The sequence below is a fragment of the Phyllostomus discolor genome, chromosome 8 (assembly GCF_004126475.2).
Source record: "Phyllostomus discolor isolate MPI-MPIP mPhyDis1 chromosome 8, mPhyDis1.pri.v3, whole genome shotgun sequence".
NCBI lineage: Eukaryota > Metazoa > Chordata > Mammalia > Chiroptera > Phyllostomidae > Phyllostomus > Phyllostomus discolor.
Genome location: NC_040910.2, coordinates 2,532,570 through 2,555,676, shown reverse-complemented (window position 1 = coordinate 2,555,676; position 23,107 = coordinate 2,532,570). Strand labels below are relative to the sequence as shown.

The 23,107-nt window shown below is 56.2% G+C and overlaps 1 protein-coding gene across 1 annotated transcript; it reads right to left on the bottom strand.

Moving 5' to 3' along the window:
• Positions 1-108: 108 nt before the first annotated feature.
• On the bottom strand, positions 109-11,345 carry EXOSC9 (exosome component 9). The gene is made up of 12 exons (XM_028519668.2): positions 11,177-11,345; positions 10,779-10,873; positions 9,976-10,095; positions 9,753-9,855; positions 8,788-8,925; positions 7,284-7,366; positions 5,807-5,939; positions 4,723-4,811; positions 3,976-4,122; positions 3,201-3,388; positions 742-820; positions 109-400 (listed from the first exon to the last, which is right to left on the bottom strand). Exons 1-12 carry the CDS (start codon positions 11,240-11,242, stop codon positions 316-318), a joined length of 1,326 nt encoding a protein of 441 aa, XP_028375469.1. The 5' UTR covers positions 11,243-11,345; the 3' UTR covers positions 109-315.
• Between the last annotated feature and the right edge of the window lie 11,762 nt (positions 11,346-23,107).

Below are 23,107 nucleotides of genomic sequence, written 5' to 3'. Positions count from 1 at the left end.
ACTTGCATAATCAAGGCGAATCTGGAATGAATCTGTGTATTTTTTGGTTGCGATGATCCTAGACTCTCAGAGCCCTTTGGACACGCTAAGAAAATGCTTTTTCACTCATCAACTTGCACACTTTATACTAAAGTGACGATTATTTAAGACCTGTTAAGTTCTCCAGAAGGTTTATTATTAAAAACGTAATGTAAGAACTATATAAAGAAATGGCTAGATTTTATAATGGATTTGTGAATTAAAGACGCCCAAGGTTGCCAGCACTTAAATAAATATCCTTTTAATATTATTTACATCGACACAACCACGTGCGCGTTACTGAGCCGGCCTCTTCTTCCTCCTCCTCCTCGCCGGCTTTCTGCTCGGCACCGGTTCCTGTTTTGCACGGACGGTCTGTGTTCTGCGGATAAAGTGCGTGAACGTTTACTGACAGTGTTGGTACCAGAGGCTGGCTGACTGTGTGGGCGGCGCCCCATCGTGTGAGTCACGTTCTGGGACCGCAAAAAAACAGGCAGCCTTACCCCACCCCACTCCCGCCCCCCGTATGGTGTATTTGCGAACTCTGAGTAAGACGCAGGGACTCCGAGAGGCACCCACGCGCTTTCACAGGACCAGGTGCTAGTGCTTACAGCCCCGAGGTGGGGAAACCAAAGAACAGCTGGGCTGCCGGTGAAAGGCGCGTCTCTCTGTCCACAGTGGGCGGGATGAGAACAGCCAGAGAATGCAGCCGGGAACGGGTACCTTATCGTCTGCGGGTCCTTGCCTGGCTCCAGAATGACCATGTCCTCCTCCTCGCTGTCGGACAGCACGATGGGGGCGTCTTGAGGGAGACAGGACGCAGTGTGAGTGCAGGTGGGCCTCGTGCGCTGCGCCCCCCGCCCCACACTCGTTTTGCACGAGCTGAAGTTCGTGGCAGCCCTGAGCTGAGCGAGCGTCAGCACCGTGTTCCGACCGGCTCAGGTGACGGCTAGCGTTTCTTTGTAGTACGGTATCTACTAAGGTCTGCTCATTGTTTTATTTACTGGGAAACCAAAAACGCGTGGCCCGCTGCACTGCGAGGCCAGGAGGACGCGCCCGCAGCACCTCCGGGTCGGCCCTCGTTCCTTTGGGGGGGGGGGGGTCCTCACGGGTGTCCAGTGGGCGACTGGGAAACCCGCTTTGCTCAACAGCCCAGGCCCCTCTGGGTGCGGGCCGGCAGACCCCCTCGTTTCCTTCCTTCCCTCGAGGAATGACCCCCCCACAGCTCCAGCACAGCACGCACTCCGTTCCCCAAACGCTTGAGATCACATCTCCGTTTGGTCCCGCCCGAGCAGAGAAGTGAGGGGTCTGCACACCTCGCAGACGCGCACCCCACACAGCGTCTGGCGGAGCCAGTCTGGGAGCTGCACACGCCAGCCAAACCGTGCGCCGCGCTGGGAGGTGCCGCCGTTTACCTTAGAAGCTAACCATTTTCTAGACCGAAATATCTCATTCCTCCCTATTACAAACAGCACTGGGAAGAAAACACCTAGAAGCACAACTGGGCTGAAAGGCATGTGCGTCCTGAAGACGGTTGCCAAGTCCCCCCAGAAACACTGTTCCGACCCGCACTCCGGGGAACAGCGCGTGAGGCGGACGCTGCCCTGCAGCCTTGCCAGGGCCGGCGCTCGCGTTTGGACGTTACTGCCTATCTCTCTCCCGCTTTCCCTTGGGCGCGCGTTCGCTCTGGGCCATACGATGTGGGTCAACCCTTTTCCCAGTCGGTTTTCCCTGGTGGTTTGTCAGTTCTTTGTGTTTTGAGTTCTCGATGCGTTTCTCCCTTTGTGCGTGTGCTTTAGAGGGACTTGACCGATTATCTTGGGCCCATCTTCACTACTCAGCTGAAAATGCTCGTCCTCAAGCTCCCAGTGGGAGACCCCGGCTGTTCACCTCGTCAGTCTTAGAGAGACGGTTCCCAGACACACAAAGGGCACAGGCAGGGCAGCGTGCTCGGTGGCACCGGAACAGTGGAAAGCTGGTGTCCACAGGCAGTTCCGTCAGTACGGGAACGATGGACCAACGAGGGGCACTGGACACTGGACTCACGCAGCCCTCGGACTGGCTGACGGACCGGCAAGCACACAGAAGGCCCAAGGCCGTGCTCGCAGTCCCGGGGGAAGCCGTGCGCGCCGTGACCACACAGCGGAGTCCGGAAGAGAACGCCCAACGGTGTGAGCGCCGGGAGAGCGGGCGCGGGCCCTCCCCGCGGGGCTCCTTCTTCCCCATGGCTCGGCTCCGTGGCGCTTACAGGCGGGTCTGTGTCCCCACCGGCGAGCAGCCCGGCTGTCACCGAGACTCGGGAGGGCTCAGGCCCCGGGCCTGGAGCCTTGCCCCGCGATCTCCGTCCCCACTGCCTTCAACGACAGATCAGGGTCAGAGTCCAGTCCAGGCCAACACAGGTTCGGTCTCCTTGAAGGAAGAGAGCCCACAGGTAACAGCGCCACCTCCCGTACTACGGCCCCCGGAACGCGGGCATCTCCCGGGATCGCCCGCACCCCAGGTGACCCCGTTTCGTACCGCCGCTGCCCTCCTGCAGCAGCCCCACGAGGCTGTGCGGCGCCTGCATCCCCCAGAACTGCAGCGCAGAGGCCGGCTCTGGTCCCACGAGCCCCGCGTCAAGTGCTCCGCAGCGCACGTGGGCAGCGGTGCCGCACTGACCGCGCTCGGAGAACGCTTCTGACAGGCGGCGAGCGCTGCTCGGGCAGCACGACTCTGGTAACGAGCGTCACGTCACAGGGTTTGCGTCTCAGAAACGGCGTGCAGGCCCGAGCCCTTTACGTGGCCTCCTCAGTGGTGGCCCAGGCACCCAGACGAGAGAGGAGAGAGACCAGGACACGCACGTCTGCACCGGGAGAAGGCGAGTGCAGGCCAACCGCAGCCCCCGCCCCGCCCCGCCCCACGGCGGTGACCGGTCCTCCGGACGAGACCTGCGGTGGGCGGTGCGCACGCTTCCACAGCCCGGTTCCCCCTTGAGCCAGCGCGTCTCCCGTCCGCAAACAGGAGGGCTGACACGTAAAACTAAGGTCCCTGTTTGGGGAGACCTTCACCTGTAAGTAGGGCCAGACCACACACACACACTCAAACACACACACACACGTGACCGCATGTATAACACTTACGTCTACACATGCAAGCAACACACGGTGCGTAACGTGTAACAGAAGCCACGAAGCAGTGCCTACCCCGGCTCCCAGCGCTGGGGCCGTCCACGCCCGGGTCCACCGTCACACTGTCGAGGACAATGGCTTCATCGCTGCCACCTTCCTCCTCCTCCTCTTCCTTCTCCGAGTCTTCCAGATCGCCCCAGGAGTTTTCTACTCCTTCTCCGATCTGCGCGGTGCCAGGAGTCCAGAGCACAGGGTCAGAAACACTCCACGGTCAAGGAAACCGAGTCACAGGGATGCGGCTGCTCGGCGCAGCGCTGAAAGACTGGAAGCTCCCCCCACCCCCAAGACTGAAGGGCCCCTCAAACCCTGAGCGGAAGACACTGACCGGGAGCTGGACCCAGGGCGGCTGGACAACGAGGAAAGGCAGAACTAGGGTGGGGACTCGGGTGGTTTTTACAGACACAGTGAGCGAGATCGCGAGACTGACTGCACATCCCAGCTGGAGGACAGTACCAGTCGGGGAATGAAGGAAAACGGTGTCAAAAACAATGTGTGACGGTGGACAGAGCGCTTGACCGTGCCCCTGAAGTTAGAGAACAATGTTCAAAGGAAAGTGAAACGCCACAAACCGGCTCTTGAAGTGAGAGAATGGCCCGAGTTCTGCGGGAAAGCCGAAGGGAGGGTGGGTGTTACGCCGTCGCCCTGACTCGCCCCTCTCTGCGCCCTGCATGCGCGCGCTCACAAGGCGCGGAAGACAGATCTCAGCGCACACACCCTGCACACCCCCAACACTGCCACAGTGCCACGGACCCCGTGACACGGAGGGGGGGACACGGCCCAGGGAAGATACACTTCGGGGGGAGGCTCGGCCTCAGCGATGATCTCCTCCGCCCTCTCCTCCACGTCAGAGGTGTCCACGGGGGCCTTCTCCATTCTGAACGCCGTGATCCTCTGGTTTGCTATGGACTCTGCAAAGCCAAACTTGCCGCCTTCTTTCCTGCGTGGGTTTTTTTCAGCGGGGAGGGGGTGTGGGCGTGGGAATGGGGTAGACAGTAGAAGAAAGAGAAGACAAAAAATGAAAAAAGCCACCTTTCGACGGCTGAGAAATCCTGGAACAGTTACTTGACTGAGCCGGCCTCGCCAGTCCCCGTGCCTATCCAGGGAAGTGACACCAGGCCCCTGGCACTGCCATGTACGGAACCGGGCGCTGGCGCTGCTAAGCGCCCGAAGCACATGACGACTCTGTGAGCCTCGACCCAGCTGCGGCAGGCCGAGGGTGACAGACCCTGATGCAGGGGACACTGACACAGGGGACAGACACTGACGTGCTGGGTTACGGGCCCTGCTTACGGTCACATGGTGAGAAGACTGGATCGGCCCTGTTTGGGTTTCTTGTAGTTAAACTGATTTACTAGACTCCTAAAATATGTTACATTTTTAGGGGAAAAAAAAAAAACAAAACCATTTTGACATTCCGAGTGTCCCACCGAGATGGACAGATGAGGAAAGACCCACGTGTGCGGCCGCCCCGGGCAGGAAGGACCCTTCACAGGAACACCTGCACCGAAACCACCCGCTGCAACAGCGTGGAACTCACCTAACTTTCTGGTCATTCTCCAGCGCCTTCTGTATCAGCTCCGTGATTTCCGCTACTTTCACGCCGGCGATTTTACTGCACCTCAAAACCTGTTTATGAAAACGGATTGTCACTTAAAGACAAACCAAACAGCTTTCTCTAGCAAAACCATGAACATGAAATCAGTTTTTCTAACTTTACAATTTAAACTGTTCTTCCAAACATGAAATGAACACAACACAGCAAGTTCCGAGTTGCTTCGGGACACCCGAATGACCGTCCCGGTACGGAACAGGCCGAGAGCGGGCCCGAGGCAGCGTCCACTGCAGGCTCGGGCCCTCGGCCTGCCCTCCGGGGCTGTGAGCCCCAGCACCGGGCCGGCAAGGCCGCAGAGCACCCCTGGAGGCTTCCAGAAAGCGAATGTTCTTGCATGTCAGCGGCCTAAGGGATCGGGTTCCCTGGAAATAGGGGTCTGGGGGGTGGGGTACAATGCTGGGAATGACGGCGGTGAGGAAGGTTTCTATCCACTGCACACGGAATACAGGCCGGCAGTGCAACCTGTCCATTTCTCCTGTGTCCTCCCAACCACCAGGTGCTGACACCACATCACTCCCTGCCCCACACACAGGGAAACGGAGGCACGAAGACGTGCAGAGCTGGGCCCCACCCGTAGTGGCCGTGCGCTGCAGCACCTGCACCGGGGTCCCTGGCGGTCGGCTTCCCCGCCCCGCGTGAATCCGACGTGTGGCTGGGTCTGAGAGGTGCTCCTGGCACCCAAATGCTGAGCTATCTTTTACCTCGAGTCTATCTTTGACACCTTCTGGGGGGAAGAGAAGTCTGAGTCTCCTCCTTCACTGGGAAGTACACAGCGTCCCTCCGCCCAGGAGGGCGGGGCTCCAGAGGGCCGCAGTGAGGGCAGCAAGGGGGAGGGAGACACCGTGCAGCCGCCCGCCGGCCAACAAGCTCATGGATCCGGAGCCGGACCCTGACACGCGCCAGACCCGGTCGCCGGACACACCCCTGCCGGACTCCGGCTCCAGCGGGCGGGCGGGGAAGCGTCTGCCGGAAGAGACGGCCGGCCCCGGACGCGGGCGGCGGCACCCACCTGCTCGGCCAGCAGCATGATGCCCCCGCTGGACTGCAGCGTGCAGATCTCCCGGTGCTTGTTCATGGCGATGACCAGCAGGCCGTCCATGACGCGCTCCTCCCGCTCGCTGGGGTCCACCAGCAGGAACGTGCTGCGGGCACACGAGGCGGCCTGAGCGCACCGCCTGGGGAGGGCCGCTCGCCCCCTCGGGGCCACGCACAGTCTTAACAAGTGGCGTGAGTACAGCGGACACAGGGAAGGAAGGCCTGCGCCCGTGGGTGTAGCCGCTTTAATGGGAGAAGACGCAGGAGAACTTTTGTTTCTATGGACACCAAACAATGCTGAGTGGACACTGCTGCGAGTTACTACAGTAAAGTCACACTGAGTTCATAGTGGTTTTATTTAAATGATGTGTAACTGAAATCGGATGCTGTCACCTTCAGTAAATAACTTGTGGCTCTTTAACAAAAACTTAGACAATGTGATTAACTTAAAGTCTCCTTAACGGCCTGTACTCTGAAGGTCTTCCAGGTTCTAACTGCTCATTTAAAAAACACCGCATCTCGGCCCGGCCCCACGAGCCCCCAGGCCCGAGTGGTCACTGCGCCCCGGAGAGGAGCTGCCCACACCGGGGCGCTCCGTGAGTGTGTGACCCCAGCTTCCAAAGACGCAGCGGGAACAAGAGAGTGTGAAGCACTCCATGGACAATTTTTAAGGCACTGGGTACACATTAAACTACCTTAGATATATTAAATAAAATGAAATGTGTAAAGCCTGAATTCACCTGATTCTTCTCGCCATCCTAACGCCTGGAAACCTGTGCACTGCACCCGTGGCTCACCCACCACTGCCCGCCGCCGCCAGTCTAGCTCCCTCCGTGAAGCTCTGCACTGCAGCGACCGACGGCTGCCAGCCTCTCCCTAGTTCGTGCTCCTAAGCCTGTTCCTGTGTCTTACTTACACCTCCCTCTGCTTCCACAACGCTGTAGGGCTCGGCTCCCCCCGCGGGCACCACACCGCGGACCGAGGGAACGGCAGGCAAGCCGACGGCCCCGAGACGCTGCCCCCTGGGGAAGGGTCCCCCGTGGCGGCTCCCAGAGCCACTGCGTCCAGCTCCGGAGCCCTGCTGCCATCGCCCGCAGGAGTGCCCACCCCGGTGCCCCGGTTAGAGCCCGGCACATGGTCCTCCCGACACCCGCACCCCCAGAGCCCAGAAGGACAGCGCTGGACCACGAGGCAGCGAGCCCACCAAGCTGAGACACACCACGGAAAGTCAAACATGGTGCCCCTCCTCACAGCGTTTGCCACTTCCGTCGAAAAAGCTCTGTGCCGACTGAAGCCCCTGGGAAGGGCTAAGCCTGTAAGTGCAAGTTCTCTCCTGAACCGAGAGGCGCTGGAGTGCTAAGGGGGTTGCCGTCTGTCCGAGGCACACCCAAGTGACACAGCCAAGCCCCCAGCGGCACTGGCCGCGGCGGCCGAGCCGCGGCGAGACTCACCCCTGCCGGAAGAAGGCGAAGCTCACGCAGATGGGCAGGTGATGCACGCTCAGCGGGACCGGGTCCCGCTCCTCCGGTGTGTACTGTTGGAAAGTAAAAGTCGTGAACCCACGAAAGAACCGTCTTGCACATCAATACTGAAATAAAACAAATGAAACCCCACGAATCCTCGGTGAGCACCTAAATCCCTTCTTTTTCAGTTACCCATCTGACTCTGCCCTTCACGTGCCTTTCAGCTCCACGCCTCTGCCACAGGCTGCACTGGGACCCGTTTCACACGCCACAGAGCCAGCCACTCACTCGAGTTCACGTGTAACGCATCTACACCCACGCAACTGTCCCCACAGTGCAGTTCTTTAATGCTGCCATCACCCCCGCGCCCCACACACCCCGACTGCCCTCCAGCCTGTGCCCCGTCGGCTCTCCTGCCCAGCCCCACGCGAGCCCTGTGCTACTCCGTCTCTGTAAAGCCGCCTTCTGGGGCACTCCACCGAGGTGGGACCAACCAGCTCTCAGTCTTTCATACCGGCCCCTTCAGCCCAGTAAGCTCCCCCCCACCCCCCGCAGCACTCATGGTCAGTCTGGTCCCCGTCACTGCTGACCCGTGTCCGCAGCACGGACAGGGCACCCTTTGTTTCCCCCTCGCCCGTGGACACACTGGGTTGCCGCCAGGTTTGGCGACTACACGTGCGCTATGAACATTCACGTAAAGGTCTCTGAGCGAACACACACTTGACCACCGGCAACAACTCTACAGTGTTCTCTCTGAGTGCTGACCGCGCTCTGCTTGCTTCCGCTTCCCTGAACCACGTCCCTTCTCCGCAAGGGCAAGTCTCGCTGTGAAAACCTCCTGTGTCCAGACCACTCAGTCTCTCGGGAGTCTGCTCCGGCCCGACGGCTGAAAGCAGCATCCGGGCGGACTGCTCAGAGAGGCTGGCGTGCCCCCCTGTAACTCCAGGACGCAAACCACCCCACAGTGCGCTTTTACCGTTGTCCCACACACTTCACGTGACTTAAAGGAACACACTCGGCAAACGAGAGAAAGGCAACGTGAACTGCACAGGCCAGGGCCCCACCCCGCAGCGTCAGCACCGCCCGGGAGCTCTGCCAGGAGCGCAGCATCGTGGGTCCCCCCACCACCGCGCTCTGAGGGTGGAGCCCAGCACCGCATTCTAACAAGCGGCTGATGGACTCTGCCACAAACGAGCACACACTTCCCACTGTGCTGCAGTCCCCACCCACGCGGCCCCCAAACACGAGACCACCACTTCATCTGAGGCACAACCCAGAGAGGTCATCTACTTTCATTCCAGAAAGCCGGGCTGGGGTGCGCCTTTGCGGACACTGTAACACAGGAGAGTTAAGAGACTTCTAAGACAATCTGACCTATGTAGCCTTTGCCTTACGAACAGATTTGAGAGCACACCTCATTTCCACCGACAACAAGAGGCCACCAGCACCCAGCCCGTGCGCCCACAGACGGGCGCACGGCTCGCCTACTCACCAGCGTCACCTCATCTCCTTGGACAGACACGTCGGGTCTTCGGAAGTGGCACAAGGCTACGATCGCAGCAATGCTGGCAGCGTCAATGATATTTCCATCGTGATTTAATAAATGTAGGTCCACACGTATTTGCCAAACCTGAATGTGAATTTAAAACAAACATAAATCCTACTGACCACAATCTACTGTTTAAAAGGAAAAATAACAGTGTGCCAATTTTTCTCTTGCTGTTAAAATGCGGTTGCTCCTTCTCGTTATCAATAAAACTGTATCTAGAAAAATGTTAGGCCAGACCAACATCTGAAATACCAATTTTCATTCACCCTTCTAGGAGTCCACCTGACGACAGGAAGATACATAAGTGTATAGAACCATTTCACATTTAACACTAGGAGTCCCCTAACTCCAAGCATCTATGATGATAACCCTACAAGCAATGCAAATAGGAAGTGTCCCAGTCAAGCATGGAATGTGGAAAGGCTAAATGACTCTTCTGGAGTCAAAAAGATGGCCAAAATGCCCTAGTCAGGAATAGCGTTCTACCACTGTCATGCTGAACAATTTACTGAGAATGAGGTTTGCAACGTGTGGTCCTGGGTAAGGCAACAAATCTATCCGAATGGAGGATGCAATCCGTTCTTCAGTTCTGCATCCATGAAAAAGGAAGGTATTGCCTGCGTCTATGAACTAACTTAAAGAACATAAGAAAATAAATTGAAACATATGAAAAACCACGGGTTGTTTGAATGAAACATTTCCACACAAACGCCAGCTGCATTTTCACAATGTTTTCCGTCCCTTCCCAGAGAGATGACACAGAGCTCCAGGGTGGCATTCGGGGGCATCTGCAGTGAAGTGACCGAGTATAGAAACGATGTAAGATTTGCTCATTAACGCACAGCTACTGGGATCCAGGAATCAACGATACTCATCCTGAGACTAAGAACTCCGGGCCCGTTCCCCACCTTTTCACCAGCAACGACACAGAGGGACTCGGTGTCTATACACTTCGAATTCCTGAGACACCTTTCCAGGAGGCGATTCAGCTTCACCAGGAGGTCCGACTGCCTGCGGAAACAGGGACGGGCCGGTGTCATGAGTGGCAACACCAGCTGCTGAAACAACACCTCGCTGCGGTTCTACTCTCGTGGGGTTACAGCAGTTGGTTTAAGGAGAAAATTTAAATACCTGCCAGGTTCAAAAGCTGGGGCGGCCATCTGAGAGAGTTCAAGGTTAAAAAACAGAATTCCTTCTGTTGCCCTATTGAGTTTTGGAGAAACAAGTTCACAGGAAACCTGTCCAAGAACTCTGCAAAGACAAAGTGCAAGTCTGTTGATTCAATGCATTTCCTTTCCAATTTAAAAAAATCTAAAAGTACTAATTAAGTTTCCATCTTACTCTGAGTAGTAAGTAACACACTCAGCATGATGTAGAGGTTGGCATTATGTATAAAGTACAGTAAAACATATACAAGAATGAAATGAATATTGGTGCAGTCAAAGAGATGGCAGAAAAAAAGATCTTGTATTTACTATACTGATTATTCCACAGATCCCCTTTAAAAAAATAAGTGACCTTAACTTCGCTTTCCTAAAACAAGTAACTATTGACACGAGATAGCATGCAAACTTGAGATTTCTTAAGTGTTTTCCTACGGCAGGTTCACCAACACTATCAGACCAACATCCCCACAACTTCCAAATGAGAATTAAAAACCAAGTTCTCACATCGCTCAGGAAAAGGAGGTAAGTAGGGCGTATCTACTGACAAGACGTGCAGAAGAATTCGGAGCAATCGAGAACTATGTGCTACCCGCGTGACAAAATGTACTTCTGATTAAAAACGTAAAGATTACAGAAACCACGCTTCTTTTTGGCAGCTACACCAAGTACCGTCCAGACTTCCTGGCCGCTCTGTATACAACAAGTGGGTCATTAGGTTCTTTAACAACAGGTCCCCCCATTCGGCTCCTAATTCGAGTCCTTTGTTACCTCGTTTTCCCAAGTTCCACCATACAGCACCCGTAGTCTGTTCCAAACGAGATCTTGATGCTCCTGTAATCATAGGTTTGCCTGCCATCCAGGCGCTGTAAGCACAAGATTCACCCGCTTACTCCTTCAACAGGTAAGGAGCGGCCGTTCCGAGCCGGGCCCCGGGCGCCCACCCGCCCCCACTAGCAAGTGGAGACTGGGAGCCGGGGCGCTGGCAGGGGCTGGGCTCGCTCGAGCCCTGAAAAGAACCCACTGGAGCCAAATAAGACCCGGGGGGCTGGGGAGGCAGCGGGCGTCCGGCAGGGCTCCTCGGGGCCAGCGAGGGCCCCAGCCGGAAAGTTGCGGACGGCCGGGCCACCTGCGCGCCCACGCAGCCCCAGGTGCCCGGGGCCGCGCACCTTCTTCTCCTCGATGGCGCGGAGGAGGAAGCGGCGCTCGCAGTTTGAAAGCGGTGTCTCCTTCATGACGGCGCGGTCCCGGGACGCGCGGGCAGCGGACTCCGCAGGGCAGGAACCCGGGCCTCTGCACGCGCGCCCGGCTCGCTGGCGGCGCAGGCGCTTTACGTCATCAAGGCTCGGCGGCGAGACGCGCGGAAGCGGAGGCGGCGCGGCGCCACTGCGCAGGCTCGGAGCGGGGCGGCGGCGGCGGCGGCGGAAGTGGCCGCGCGGAGAGCCCGGCGCGTCTCCGAGTGGAAGGGTAGACTTCTTCTATCTCCAAGTGTAGCGGCGGGGGGACCCCAGCATATGCAGTGGTGGTAGAAACCGGCCTCCGCGCAGCGCTGCCACACCGCACCCTTCCCTCAGTCGTAGCGGGGCGGGGCGGGCCGGGCAGGTGACCCTGTTGCTGTGCGGGGGCCGGAGGCGAGGCGTGGCCGCTGGGGCCCCGCGAGCCGAGCGCGCGGCAGGTCCGGGGCAGGAACTCCGGCAGGGGCGGGCGGGGGTGCAGCGTGGGGGACGCGGGAGGTGAGCTGGGGTGCAGCCTCGGAGTCCTGAGACGGCGACAGGAACGGAGGACGTCCCCTGCGTAGCCGGTGGTGTCGTAGCCACCCTTGGACTGAAACGAGACGTGCCGTTGGGTGCTCCAGGCTCCCCGCTTGGGTTAAGCCGGCGGACTGTTACGGGCGCAGAGAACCCTGGTGGGTCGGCGCTGCGGATCACTGCGCCTTTCTGGAGCGGCGGCAGCATCCAGCGGCCCTGAAACCAGGGACCCCAGCTCCCGGGGCTCAGATTCGATGCCGCCACGGGCTCACCCTGGCCCTCGCCAAGCTAGCCCACGTGCTTCACCTTACCCTCCCACAGAGGGGAGTGACACGTGTTATTTCGAGGGACAAAGACTAGTGAACGCGAGTGAGCGCAGTGCCTGGCATGGGGTAGGCACGAGCATCGAAGTGTTTATGGGGCGTATTTCGTTTCCATTTGTTTCAGGGGCGATAGGCCCCGGGACGCCCACACAGGCTCCGTTTCATTGCTTTGGCCTCTTTTCACTTTTTTTTTCTCCCCTACCGCGGCGGATACACTTTGTGCCACTTACAATTCAGGGACTCAATAAATCTCCGACGTTATTTGTGAGCCACCACCCCCCCCCCCCCGGTGTCCTAAGAATAATTCAAGTGCTGGAGGAACCCGGTGGACAAGATCGTGTTCCTCAAGGAATGTATATTCTCTTTGGGGGAGACGACCAGTAGAAACAAACCAATAAAACACGTTCACATGCTACGTGCTCTCTGAGAGTGGGGGTGCTGTTTTTTTAAGAGGGGTGTCTGCAGGAAAGGCTCACTCTGCAGAGGTGACATTTCGGTAACTAAATCCTTCGTGATGAGCAGCCGCGGTAGCATCTGGAGGAAAAGAAAAGTGTTTCAAGCAGAAGCAGCAACGTGAGCCAAGACAGAGAGGAGGAGCTCACACGGTGGAGAGACAGGCACAGGCACGGCGAGGAGGAGGAGGAAAGCCCGCAGAAACCATGTCCACGTGCTCGGAGAGCTGACTGATTTGCAGAGCAGGCGAGGGGATGGTGGGACTCAGGGCATGAGAGTTCTATAACGACATATGTTCATGTTTATAGCACAGCTTCACAACGGAACTGGCTCAGCCCATCCTTTAAACCCTTGGGTTCTTCTAGTGGGTGTTGAGTGATTTCTCTTTCCCTTTGGAAATGAAATAGGCCTTTCCTGAGACGGGCTGTCCTTTCCTGCAAGGGAAGAATGGGTGTGGAGGAAGAATGGACTTGGGGAGAGTTGGATAATTCTGAGCTTCGGCGTCTGTGTCTAAGTTGGGAAGCAGCACTTAGTTTGTGTTAAGTGGTCAGGATGAAAACACCTGACACACTGTTCTGGACACGACAGCTATTCACACGTTAGTTTCCTTCCCCTTCTGGCTTGACAAGGCTTCCCGAGACACGGCCCAAGTCCCTCACGGCGGCTTGCTCTCTGGGGACTGCCGCTTGGTTCCCTTGCCCGGGCTTTCCTCACCCTGCTGTGGAATTCCCGTCATCCTTTCCTACTTTCACTGTTACGTTGTTGTGATTTTAACACTGTGGCACTTGCGTCTTGTTAAAGATAATGTGAAGGTCTATAACCCATGCCCACTCACGTGTACACACCATCATGAAATAGATTTACTTCTCCTTGGCTTAAGTACGAAGCTTTTGGGACACTGAAGGGACCTTAGTTTTATGCGTACGGGGGAAAAGTTTTTGAAGTTCGAGAAGAGGTTCAGGTAGTGTTGTGCAGTCTGCTCTTTAAAAGCATCAGCCCCAGTTAGGGTGTTAACCTGGATGACGTGTCTAAATATAACCTGGTTTTCTACAGAATACATCTTTTGTCCTCTTTATTAGACACGGTTTGTCCTTGACCAGCGCCTTCTGTGTCCTGAAGAAATGTCCTTGTCTGGCCCCACGTGATTTTCAGGTCACTGTTAAGCAGGCATGGGGTAAGGCCGGCCTTGCTCATCATGGCCCCGTCCCTGTCTCCTCTCTCACTCTTCACCCGGGCGGGCCCGGACAGAGTTCTTCCGTCGGCCTTGACACGTGAACTCTGGGAGACAACAGCTCCTTCCTTCCCGAGGGTTGTCCACCCTAAGGACCAGGCGGTCGGGAACAGTCAGGGGCCCCCTGCCACCCTGCCACACAGGGGGAGAACCTGTTTGAGCCTGAAGTCAGAGGGAGGCCGGCAGAACTGAGAGGTGACGGAGACGGGGGGAGGAGACAGAGGGGGCCCCGGCCCCAGGACTTCCCGGTCAGCGCAGCGGTCCCTTTGCATCGGCCTTCTGCTGAGCGTGTCCATAAGGGTCCGACTCCGTGTGCTTCTGCCAGAGTGTGGCGATCCGCACTTCTTAACCCGTGCAGCAACCACCGAGACGGGCCCTGCGCCTCGTGAGGGGAAATGGGTGGAGGGCCGCAGTAGCACACCTGGGGGGGGCGGGGGGGCGGATGGACAAGGGAGGAAATGGGCGCGTACACATTGTTTACCGTGTAGTGTGTCTGCAGTGCAGTTGGTCTGTGTGGAAGCTGGGTTTCCAGAAATGGCCCCGGGAAGGAAGAACGCAAAATGTTAAGATGTTTATCCCTGGGCGGTGGGATTCTGGGAAGTTTTTTTTTTCTTTGTGAATTGATTTCTTTATGAATTTCCTAAATCTCCTATAAGGCATATGAATACCTTTTATCATCAGGAAAAGTGAAAAGAAAAAAATTATGTTGTCTTTTTCTCGTTCTGACACATTTAACTATTTCTTTTAAAAGGGCATTTTGGCTTTGCCTACATTTTTACACAGACAATGGTTTAAGTGTTGTTTTCTACGACCCCAAGTGGAAACCACATAGTTACCATGTGAAAAGCTTTTATACATTGACAGTTGCTGTTATCTGAATGTTTGTGTTCCCCCAAATTCACACATTGAAACCCTAACCCCCAAAGGCGACAGGGTGAGAAGGTGGGGCCTTTGGGAGGTGGGGGCGGGGCCCTCACCTGTGGGGTTAGTGATCTGATCAGAGAGACCCCGCAGAGCCCCTCTGCCAGCTGTGGGCACCCCGGGAAGGCTGCGACTCCCAGGAGAGGTGCCTCCCAACCACGCAGACGCCCTGATCTGGGACTCCAGCCTCCAGAACCGTGAGCAGCGAGTGGCTGCTGCTTCTGAGCCGCCTGGACTGTGGGCTTCTGGTTGCAGCAGCCCAGACGGACTGAGAGAGCAACCACTGAGCACTAGTAATCGGATGTAGTATGATGTAGTGTGTATCTTCCTTCCATGTTTCTCCTTCGTGTGGTGAACTTGAAAACCCTTGATAGTAGATTACCAGGTTCCGTGTCTAGTTTCTACTGAATCATTAAAAGAGCTTTCCCTTTCATTCGTATTTGCTGTGCTCAGGAATCTATGCATGATCTCTCGTATCACTATTACTAAGCTTTTCCTATATGTTTACATGAACAAAAAGTGGCCGGTACTGAGCTTATCACAAATAACCACAACAAAACCAGGGAGGACGAGAAGCAGGGGCATTTGATTTCCTCTGCACCCAGACCGGAGGGACACGTGGATAATCCTGGACCCAGAGGAATGGGCAAGTGGCTGTCTCTCAGGCACGTGGCTGGGGTCTTCTCATCTGTTCTCGGGGGTGAAAAGGAGATTCATGCTCGCGATAAACTATGTGACTTAATGTCTGAATGGTGTGTTCCAGAAAAGTTCTGTGCCAGTTAGTTTCTACCAATAAAATCCTATTTTAGATAGAATTATAAATAATAAAAGTAGAACTTGTCATTGTGGGTTAAACTCATTGTAACTCAAGTAGCTATTATAGGGTGTGTTAGAGGCAGAATAATGCCTCCCCCTGAAAGATGTTCTCATTCTAATCCCGGGAATTTTTATTAAAAACAAAAACAAAAACTCCTGGTTGGCATAGCTCAGTGGATTGAGCTAGCGGACTGCGAACCAAAGTGTCACAGGTTCGATTCCCAGGCAGGCCACATACCTGGGTTGCAGGCCATGGCCCCCAGCAACTGCACATTGATGTTTACCTCTCTCTCTTTCTCCCTCCCTTCTCTCTCTAAAAAATAAAATCTTTAAAAAAAACACAACTTGTATGGCAACAGTTATTGTGCAGATGTGCTTACAAACTTTGAGGTGGGAAGATTCTTCTTCCCACTTGGACACAATGTAATTCCCAGGTGAGGAAGGCAGCACAGTGAGGGGGAGGGGTAGGGGCAGAGGAGCCGAGAGGTGGGGAGAGCAGAGGGGAGGCTGGGTGGGGAGAAGGGGCGCTGCCTCGGGCCTCGGAGACAGGACGGTGCGGTGCTTGGACCGAGGAATGCCGGCGGCCTGTAGGAGCTAGAGGAGGCAAGGGAAGGGGTCCCCCCCAGCACCGCCTGGATGCACGTGGCCTTGCTGACACACTGCAGGCCCCTGCCCTCCAGAACCCCGGGAGACAGCAGATTCCTGTCCCCTGAGCCGTGTGCTCGGGGGACGTTGGTTACAGCGGCGGCAGGAAACAAGCACAGACTGCCAGCTCAAATTCAGGATGCCAGCTTGCAACTGGTTTCAGATAAACAACAAATCTTTATATATTTTTGGAATGAGTATATTTGATGTTTTCCTATTACTGCACTGGACATGTTTATACTAAAAAACTTGTGCGATCATCCCAATGTTCTTGCCTTATCTCAGACTGCTTCTGGTGTTGGCTCCGTCCTTTTGAACAGTATTTTTTGTCTTGAGCGACGCTGGGCTGGAACCAGACATCATCACATGCAGGATGAAGGACCTGGGTTGCAAGGCCTTCAGCCTGAGATTCGCTCTCCGGTGTTTAGCGAGCGGGCCCCGGGGCTGTGACCTTTGCAGGTGGTTCTCGGCATCCGGCGGCAGCCTCCCCAGGTTGAGACAGGAAGTCCGGGGGCGCAGGGGTGGGTAGAGATGGGGCCCGGCCTTCCTCTTCCTCCAGGTCGGGGTAGGCTCTGGTAAAGCGCCCTCTGCTGGGCTCCGGTGAAATAGACTCTCCTGAAGAGGCCCCGCTAAGGGGAACACGGTGTCCTGGCCCTGTATCAGAATGGGTGCCCTCCCCCACCTTTTCCAGAAGGGGGGGTGGGGGCGGTGGTTTCCCCCAGGCTTCACTGCGAGAGCCTGGTGGGGCTTCTGGGGCGAAGCGCACAGGAGGTGGGAGCCACCCGCCCAGTGCCCCCCAGCTGCAGCTGCAGCTGCAGCTCTCCGGCCTGTCTGCTCCGAGCCTCCTGCGGCCAGCCCTTGCCGCGTGGGCTTCCTGCGCGGCTGGCTCCTGGGGAGCTGTCTGTGCGTGAGCCCTTGCCACGCTGAGCGTCCTGCCTCACCCCTGCCTGCAAAGGTGTGCGAGCACCAGTGGTGTCGGCTCTTGGTTGAGAGCGCTTGCAGATCCTGTCGTTGCTGCCGTCTCAGCGGCTCTCCTTTCGTCCCAGAGTCCGGAGGTGTTGCAGCTATCTCCCTGAGTAGCTCTTCATTCATGCTAACGATTTAAGAGGAAAAGTTTCTGCTTCATCCCCAAAGCTGCCCGGGGAGGGAGGCCCAGGCCGGTTCAGAAGCAGCAGCTTCAGCAGCCGTGGTGGGTGCGCACCCAGCGACCCCGGCTGACTAGTGAGGCCACGGGTGCTGTCCTGTGGGCACGGCTCCCACAGCCGCGTGGTGGCATTTGGAGAGAGCACCTCAGGGGTGGGCAGCCCCTAAGGTGGCCCCGTGGTGCCCGCCGCCCGGTGTTCAGGGCCTGTGTGGCCCTCCCCCTTGCAGTGACCCTCCTGTAGCCAACAGACCCCCCCAGGCACTGAGAGGGTGACACCCCCAGGTCAGATTACAAGAGACTGACTGCCATCTTGCTAGAAGATTCTCTTCCTCGTTGGCTTTGATGATGCAACTTTCTGGGCTGGGGGGCCCACGTGGCAAGGAACTAAGGGTTCCTTGAGGCCCAGGAGCCGCAGCCCACCCAGCACTGAAGGCAGCCGATGCCACCGAGGCAGGTTTGCAAACAGCCCCCCAAGTTGAGCTCGCAGGCAACCCTGGCGGACATCTTAAAGTGCAGCCAGAAAACAGGCCCGGAAGGCAGGCCCACCCGCCGGCGCCTGGGCTCCTGGTGCGCAGAAACCGCGGTGGAAAGCGTGCAGCGTGTAGGCTGCCCAGAAGCAGTGCGCAGCCCGTGCAGTTTCTGGCGGCCACTCTTCTGCGGTAAGCATGCTTCCCGGGGTCCGTGTTCCACTGGTTTCGTCCCGTCTTGTTGGCGGTACAAAGAAAGTCTCCGTTTGACATCTTTGCCACCTCCGAGTTCATCAGAATGCTGCTAAGAGATTTTGTGAAGGAATTCGGAGCACCTGAAATGCTCGGTCTGTATCACGGAAGGGTGCGTTCTTCAGCGACCAGGAAAGTGTTTACTGACCTCTAAGAGGCAGCCTGAAGGGAAGCAGGAGATGTACCCCAAGCATCCGGCGGGAGTTAGGTACCACACCTCTGGGAATGTAACATGCAGGGACGTGGCTTCTCATGTGTGCAAATGGAAAAGCCTCGGCCAGCTTTGCTTTTACTTTAAAAACAAAAACAAAAACTGAGTATGAAAGGCTAGTTTTTTCAAAGTTGTTGACAAAATTCCATTTGGCAAAGGACTTCTTTTCATCCGATCCGATAATGTTATCTAAAAAGGAAGAATGCATGCTGAAATCTCAGGTATGAGCACTTACCTGTAAAAAGAAATTTCAATATCACTTACAAACAGGGGCTAAAAAGCAGGTTGAACTTAATAGAGATTGTGTATTGTGTCCAATGGTGGCATTTCTCTTTAATTATTGTTTCTGCTGTTGCTGATAAAGATCACGATGTTCAACTCAGTGGATTGAGCGCGGGCTGCGAACCAAAGTGTCGCAGGTTCGATTCCCAGTCAGGGTACATGCCTGGGTTGCAGGCCACTGCCCCCAGCAACCACACATTGATGTTTCTCTGTCTCTCTTTCTCCCTCCCTTCCCTCTCTAAAAATAAATAAATAAAATATTTTTTAAAAAAGATCACGATGTGTAACAAGTAAACACCTGAAGGAATCCAGTCACTTGTATGAACATTTTCTGTGGCCCCACTATGTGCCAGGCCCTGTCCCAAGCCCGGGGACAATGTAGCAAACAGAGTAGCCGAAGTCCTCGAAGCGCATGCTGTAGAGACAGACGGGCGGGCAGTAAGGGAACCTGGTTACCATAGAGAAGCAGCTGAGTGACGCCCTCGCTGAGTGGTAAGTGCCAGGAACAGACAGGCCGCTGGGCGGGGGCAGGGAGGTCGCCCTGCAGATGGCATAGCCTGGGGGGCTGGTCTGATGACCACATTTCAGGCAGCCTGAGACCCTGGGGGCGTGGAGGGTTGGGTAAGGGGACTTAGGCTCCAACGTGATCAGCTGGGCTGCAAGCAGGGCTGCTGGAGACAAAAAGGGTGGCTCCTTCGGGGCTCCTTGGCAGAGACTTCCTGTAGCTGGACATGGTTGCCTGAGTGGGAGTTCGGTGGGTGGAGAGCCCAGGCTCCGGAGCCGGTGCTCGGTTTGCAGCCCAGCTCTGCGGCCTCCCAGCTGGGCGATCCCGGGCAAGGCGTGTGCCTCTCTGAGGCGACCGGCCCAGGCTTCAGCCCACAGCAATGAAACATCAGCTCTGGTTTGTACTAGGTTTCCTCTGGTCCAGAGGTCTTTGTGAAGTGAGGCCAGCTCCAGTCACTCCGCAGAGATGTAACAATGTGTCTTTAAATGCCAAGGCTGTGCAGCTGTCCCGTTTGCCAACCCCGTTTCCCAAGTCGCTTTCCTGGCCTCCAGCAAGCACCGGAGCCAGAAATAGCTTCCCAGACACCTGGCTGGAAGGAGGTACAAAGAACTGGTGGGTTCTTGCAAGTCATCTAAGAATGTCACTTATTTTTTAAGATGCAACCTTTGTAGTGGGCGGGGGCTCCGAGAGCAGGCAGCCTGCGGTGTGGGTGCTGGCCTGGAGCCTGGGGCGTCTTGGCCGAGTCACCGCCCCCACCCCCGCCCCTGCCACCCCCACTCGATGGAGCTGTTGGAGCCGACACTCGTTAGCGCTGCTTCTGTGCCGCGCACTTTCCCAGGGGCCTACGCACCTTAGCTCACTCCCCCTCACAGCCCTTTACGAGGTGGCCACCACCACCAAGGTGGTCGTCCCCGTTTTACAGGTGAGCAACGGACCGAGCTCAGGCGACTTTCCCAGGTCTCGGCCAGCTACGTGCCGGCGTCAGGACCTGAGTGGGTGCTGTCCGGCTCCAGGTCTGTGTGCTTCAGCCGCACTCCCGACTGCCTCCGCTAGTCACGGGCCCTGGGCACTGTGTCACAAGAGGCGGTTGTAACCCTCGGCAGAGAGCGAGACGCAAAGTTCAACATTTGTTGAATGACGGACTGTGCAAAGTCATAGCAAACTTACATTACTGTATAGTAACGCTATATGTTTACTACACAGTAAATTATATGCATTTACGTAAATGCATATATGCACTATGCACTATGCGTACTCTGTGGTGGCTGAGTAATTCAGCCGTGCTCCACCTCTCTAGGCCCCCTGAGTGTGTTACATCAGCTTTGTGCATCCATTAGTCTGATGGCCTGTCGATAACCCATTTGGATAGGACATTGGATTGCCTGGCAAAGGTGGTTGGTGCTGAGCCTCTGCTGGCTCCTGGGGGTCGCCTCTTGCGTTTCTGAGGGCTCACAGACCACCTGTTCGAGAATCGGTCTCAGGGTTTTGCTTGCAATCTGTGTTGAGCTCATCGTGTATGTCTCTGCGTTTTCAGAACTCGGGGGACTCCTAGCTCTCTCCAGGATGAAACCTGATTTACATTACTGGTGTGCTTCCCTGGTGATGGAGACCACTGGGGATTGTCTGCATAGTTTCGTTTCGTTTGTTTTTTTTTAAGATTTATTTATTTATTTATTTTTAGAGAGGGAAGGGAGGGAGAAAGAGAGAGAGAGAGAAACATCAATGTGCGGTTGCTGGGGGCCGTGGCCTGCAACCCAAGCATGTGCCCTGACTGGGAATCGAACCTGCGACACTTTGGTTCACAGTCTGCACTCAATCCACTGAGCTGCGCCAGCCAGGGCTTCGGGTTTTTTTTGTTTGTTTGTTTTTTAATTGGTTTTGAGTGAGAGAGGGAGAGAAACGGAGAGAAACATCGATTTGTTGTTCTGCTTGCTTGTGCATCCACTGGTTGAGTCTCGTGTGTGTCCTGACTCGGGCAGGAGCCCGGCACCTGGGAGCATCTGGACAGCGCTCCGCCAGCCCAGCCACCGGGCAGAGCCACCCGGCCAGGGCCCGTTTCTTATGGAAACAATGGGATGGCTACATTGTACTCCGAAAGCACTGGGACCACACAACCAGCAACTCCTATTTCAAGCCCGTCACTGTATCCAGTCGTGGGGCGGATAAAGTTAGATTACTCATCCGTCAGAGGAAATTTAGGTGGGATGTGAGTCATACCATCTGACATTCTTGTGCTATCTAAATAATTCTATTTCTTTTCACTAAACCATATGTTTTAAAGGTGTGAAAAAAATAAAATGTAAAATTTTTATACACTGCAACTCTTAACCAGGCAGACCTTTTTCCACATTTGCATTTCTGAGTCATACTGGGGCTGTGAAATAGGTCAGTCATTGTCTTTGCAGTAAATACACCTTTCCAGCTGCATTTTTCCTTAATAAATGATGTCTGGTCACTTAGCTATAGCCAGGAAATTAGGCTGTGCATACTCTTCCTTTGTTCTCTGCCCCGGTGGCGCTGCCTAGAGCCAAAGCCACCAGTGAAAGTGCTGAGATGTTACGGTGCCTGGTCCACGACCTCCCTTCTCAGGCTGTCAAAGGCAAACTATAGGAGATGAATTAAACTGTAAGATTTCATTGGGTCTTGGTAGCATTTCATATCTAGAATTTACATGTAAAATGATCATTTTAAGTTCCTTTGGGAACAACAGGCGGACTCGGGGGCCTGGTGAGGAGGGTCTGGCCTTGGCCACAGAGCTCGGAGTTGCACTGGGCCTGTTTTCTCTCCCTCGCTGCGTTGGGGTGTGTGGGGGGTGGGGGGGTGCCGTGGGGAGCTGCAGCGCCCCTCAGAGGGCGGGTGAGGAGAGAAGGGAGCGTGACGGCGGGCCCCGTGGGTCTCAGAGGGGCACCCACCTGCTGTTGGAGGAGTTAAAGTCTGCATGTGTGTGTCGGGGGGGGGGGATCTAGATGCACTTATTGTACCTCCTTCTTAAAGCAGTAATTCAGCCTCTTGTTTTGACTTTTTTATATCATCTGATATCATTTATCTCCTTGAGAATCTTTCCCTGGGACTTGCATGACTTTGAAATGCTCTTTCTCTTCACTTGGGTGACTTCCCGCTCTCTGGGGGTCTCTGCCGGTCTGGCCGCTCCTAGTCAGCCCCTGGCAGGACCCCTTTCCCTCGGTGACCCCCCGAGTGTGTCAGAGTTCCACGGGCTTCTGTCCCAGGAAGTGTCTCTCTCTGTGCGCCCTCCCTGGTCCTCCATGCCCCTGGTTAAGGTCACCAGCCGTGTGCTGACCCCCCCAGACGTGTCGCTCCCCCCCACCCCCCGGCCCCTCTGGACTCTGGGTGTCCCCAGGTGTCCCTTGGGATGGCATCCCGAGTTTGCCCTCATTGTCTTCCCCCCAGTGTGTCCTCCCTGAGGCTGTGAACAGGAGCAGCCCCGGAGCCCGTAAGCCAGGGCGTCGTTCTCGACCCCCTTGGCACCACCCACACCTCGCCTCCTGCAGCACCGCGTCCCATGGGGGCCGCCTGCCAAACCCCCGTCCCTCTGCTCGCTCCAGTCCACTGCCACGACCACCGCTCAGGCCACCGCCCCTTGTGCATAAATTACTGTATCAGCCACCAACTAGCCCCCCGGACTCCGGTCCTGCCTTCTCCACCCGTTTTCCACACCTGGTCTGATGCTCCCGAAACACAAACCTGACCTCGTGTTTGACGTACAGCCCTTCCGTGACTTGCCACTGCTTTGAGGACGAGTTACAAGCCCCACACGGTGGTTCACGGGCCTCGTGTGATCTGGTCCCTGCGTGTTCCCAGTCCCACCTGTGGGCACCTCTGTCTCTCCCTGGCCTCCAGCTGCTTCACTGGGTGACTTCCAGCTGCTCACAGGCGCCAGGTTCTCTCTCACCTCCGGGTGTTTTCACTGGGGCTCTCCCCCAGCCTGAAATGCTCCCCCACATTTTCTGTCTGGCCACCTCCTCACCACCCTTCACGTGAGCTCGGAGAAAGTAAGACGTCTTCCCGGAAACCACAGGCTGGCTGAGCGCCCAGAGCCCGGGACTGGTGGTGGCAGACACGACACTCCCGGGGCTCCGCTTGC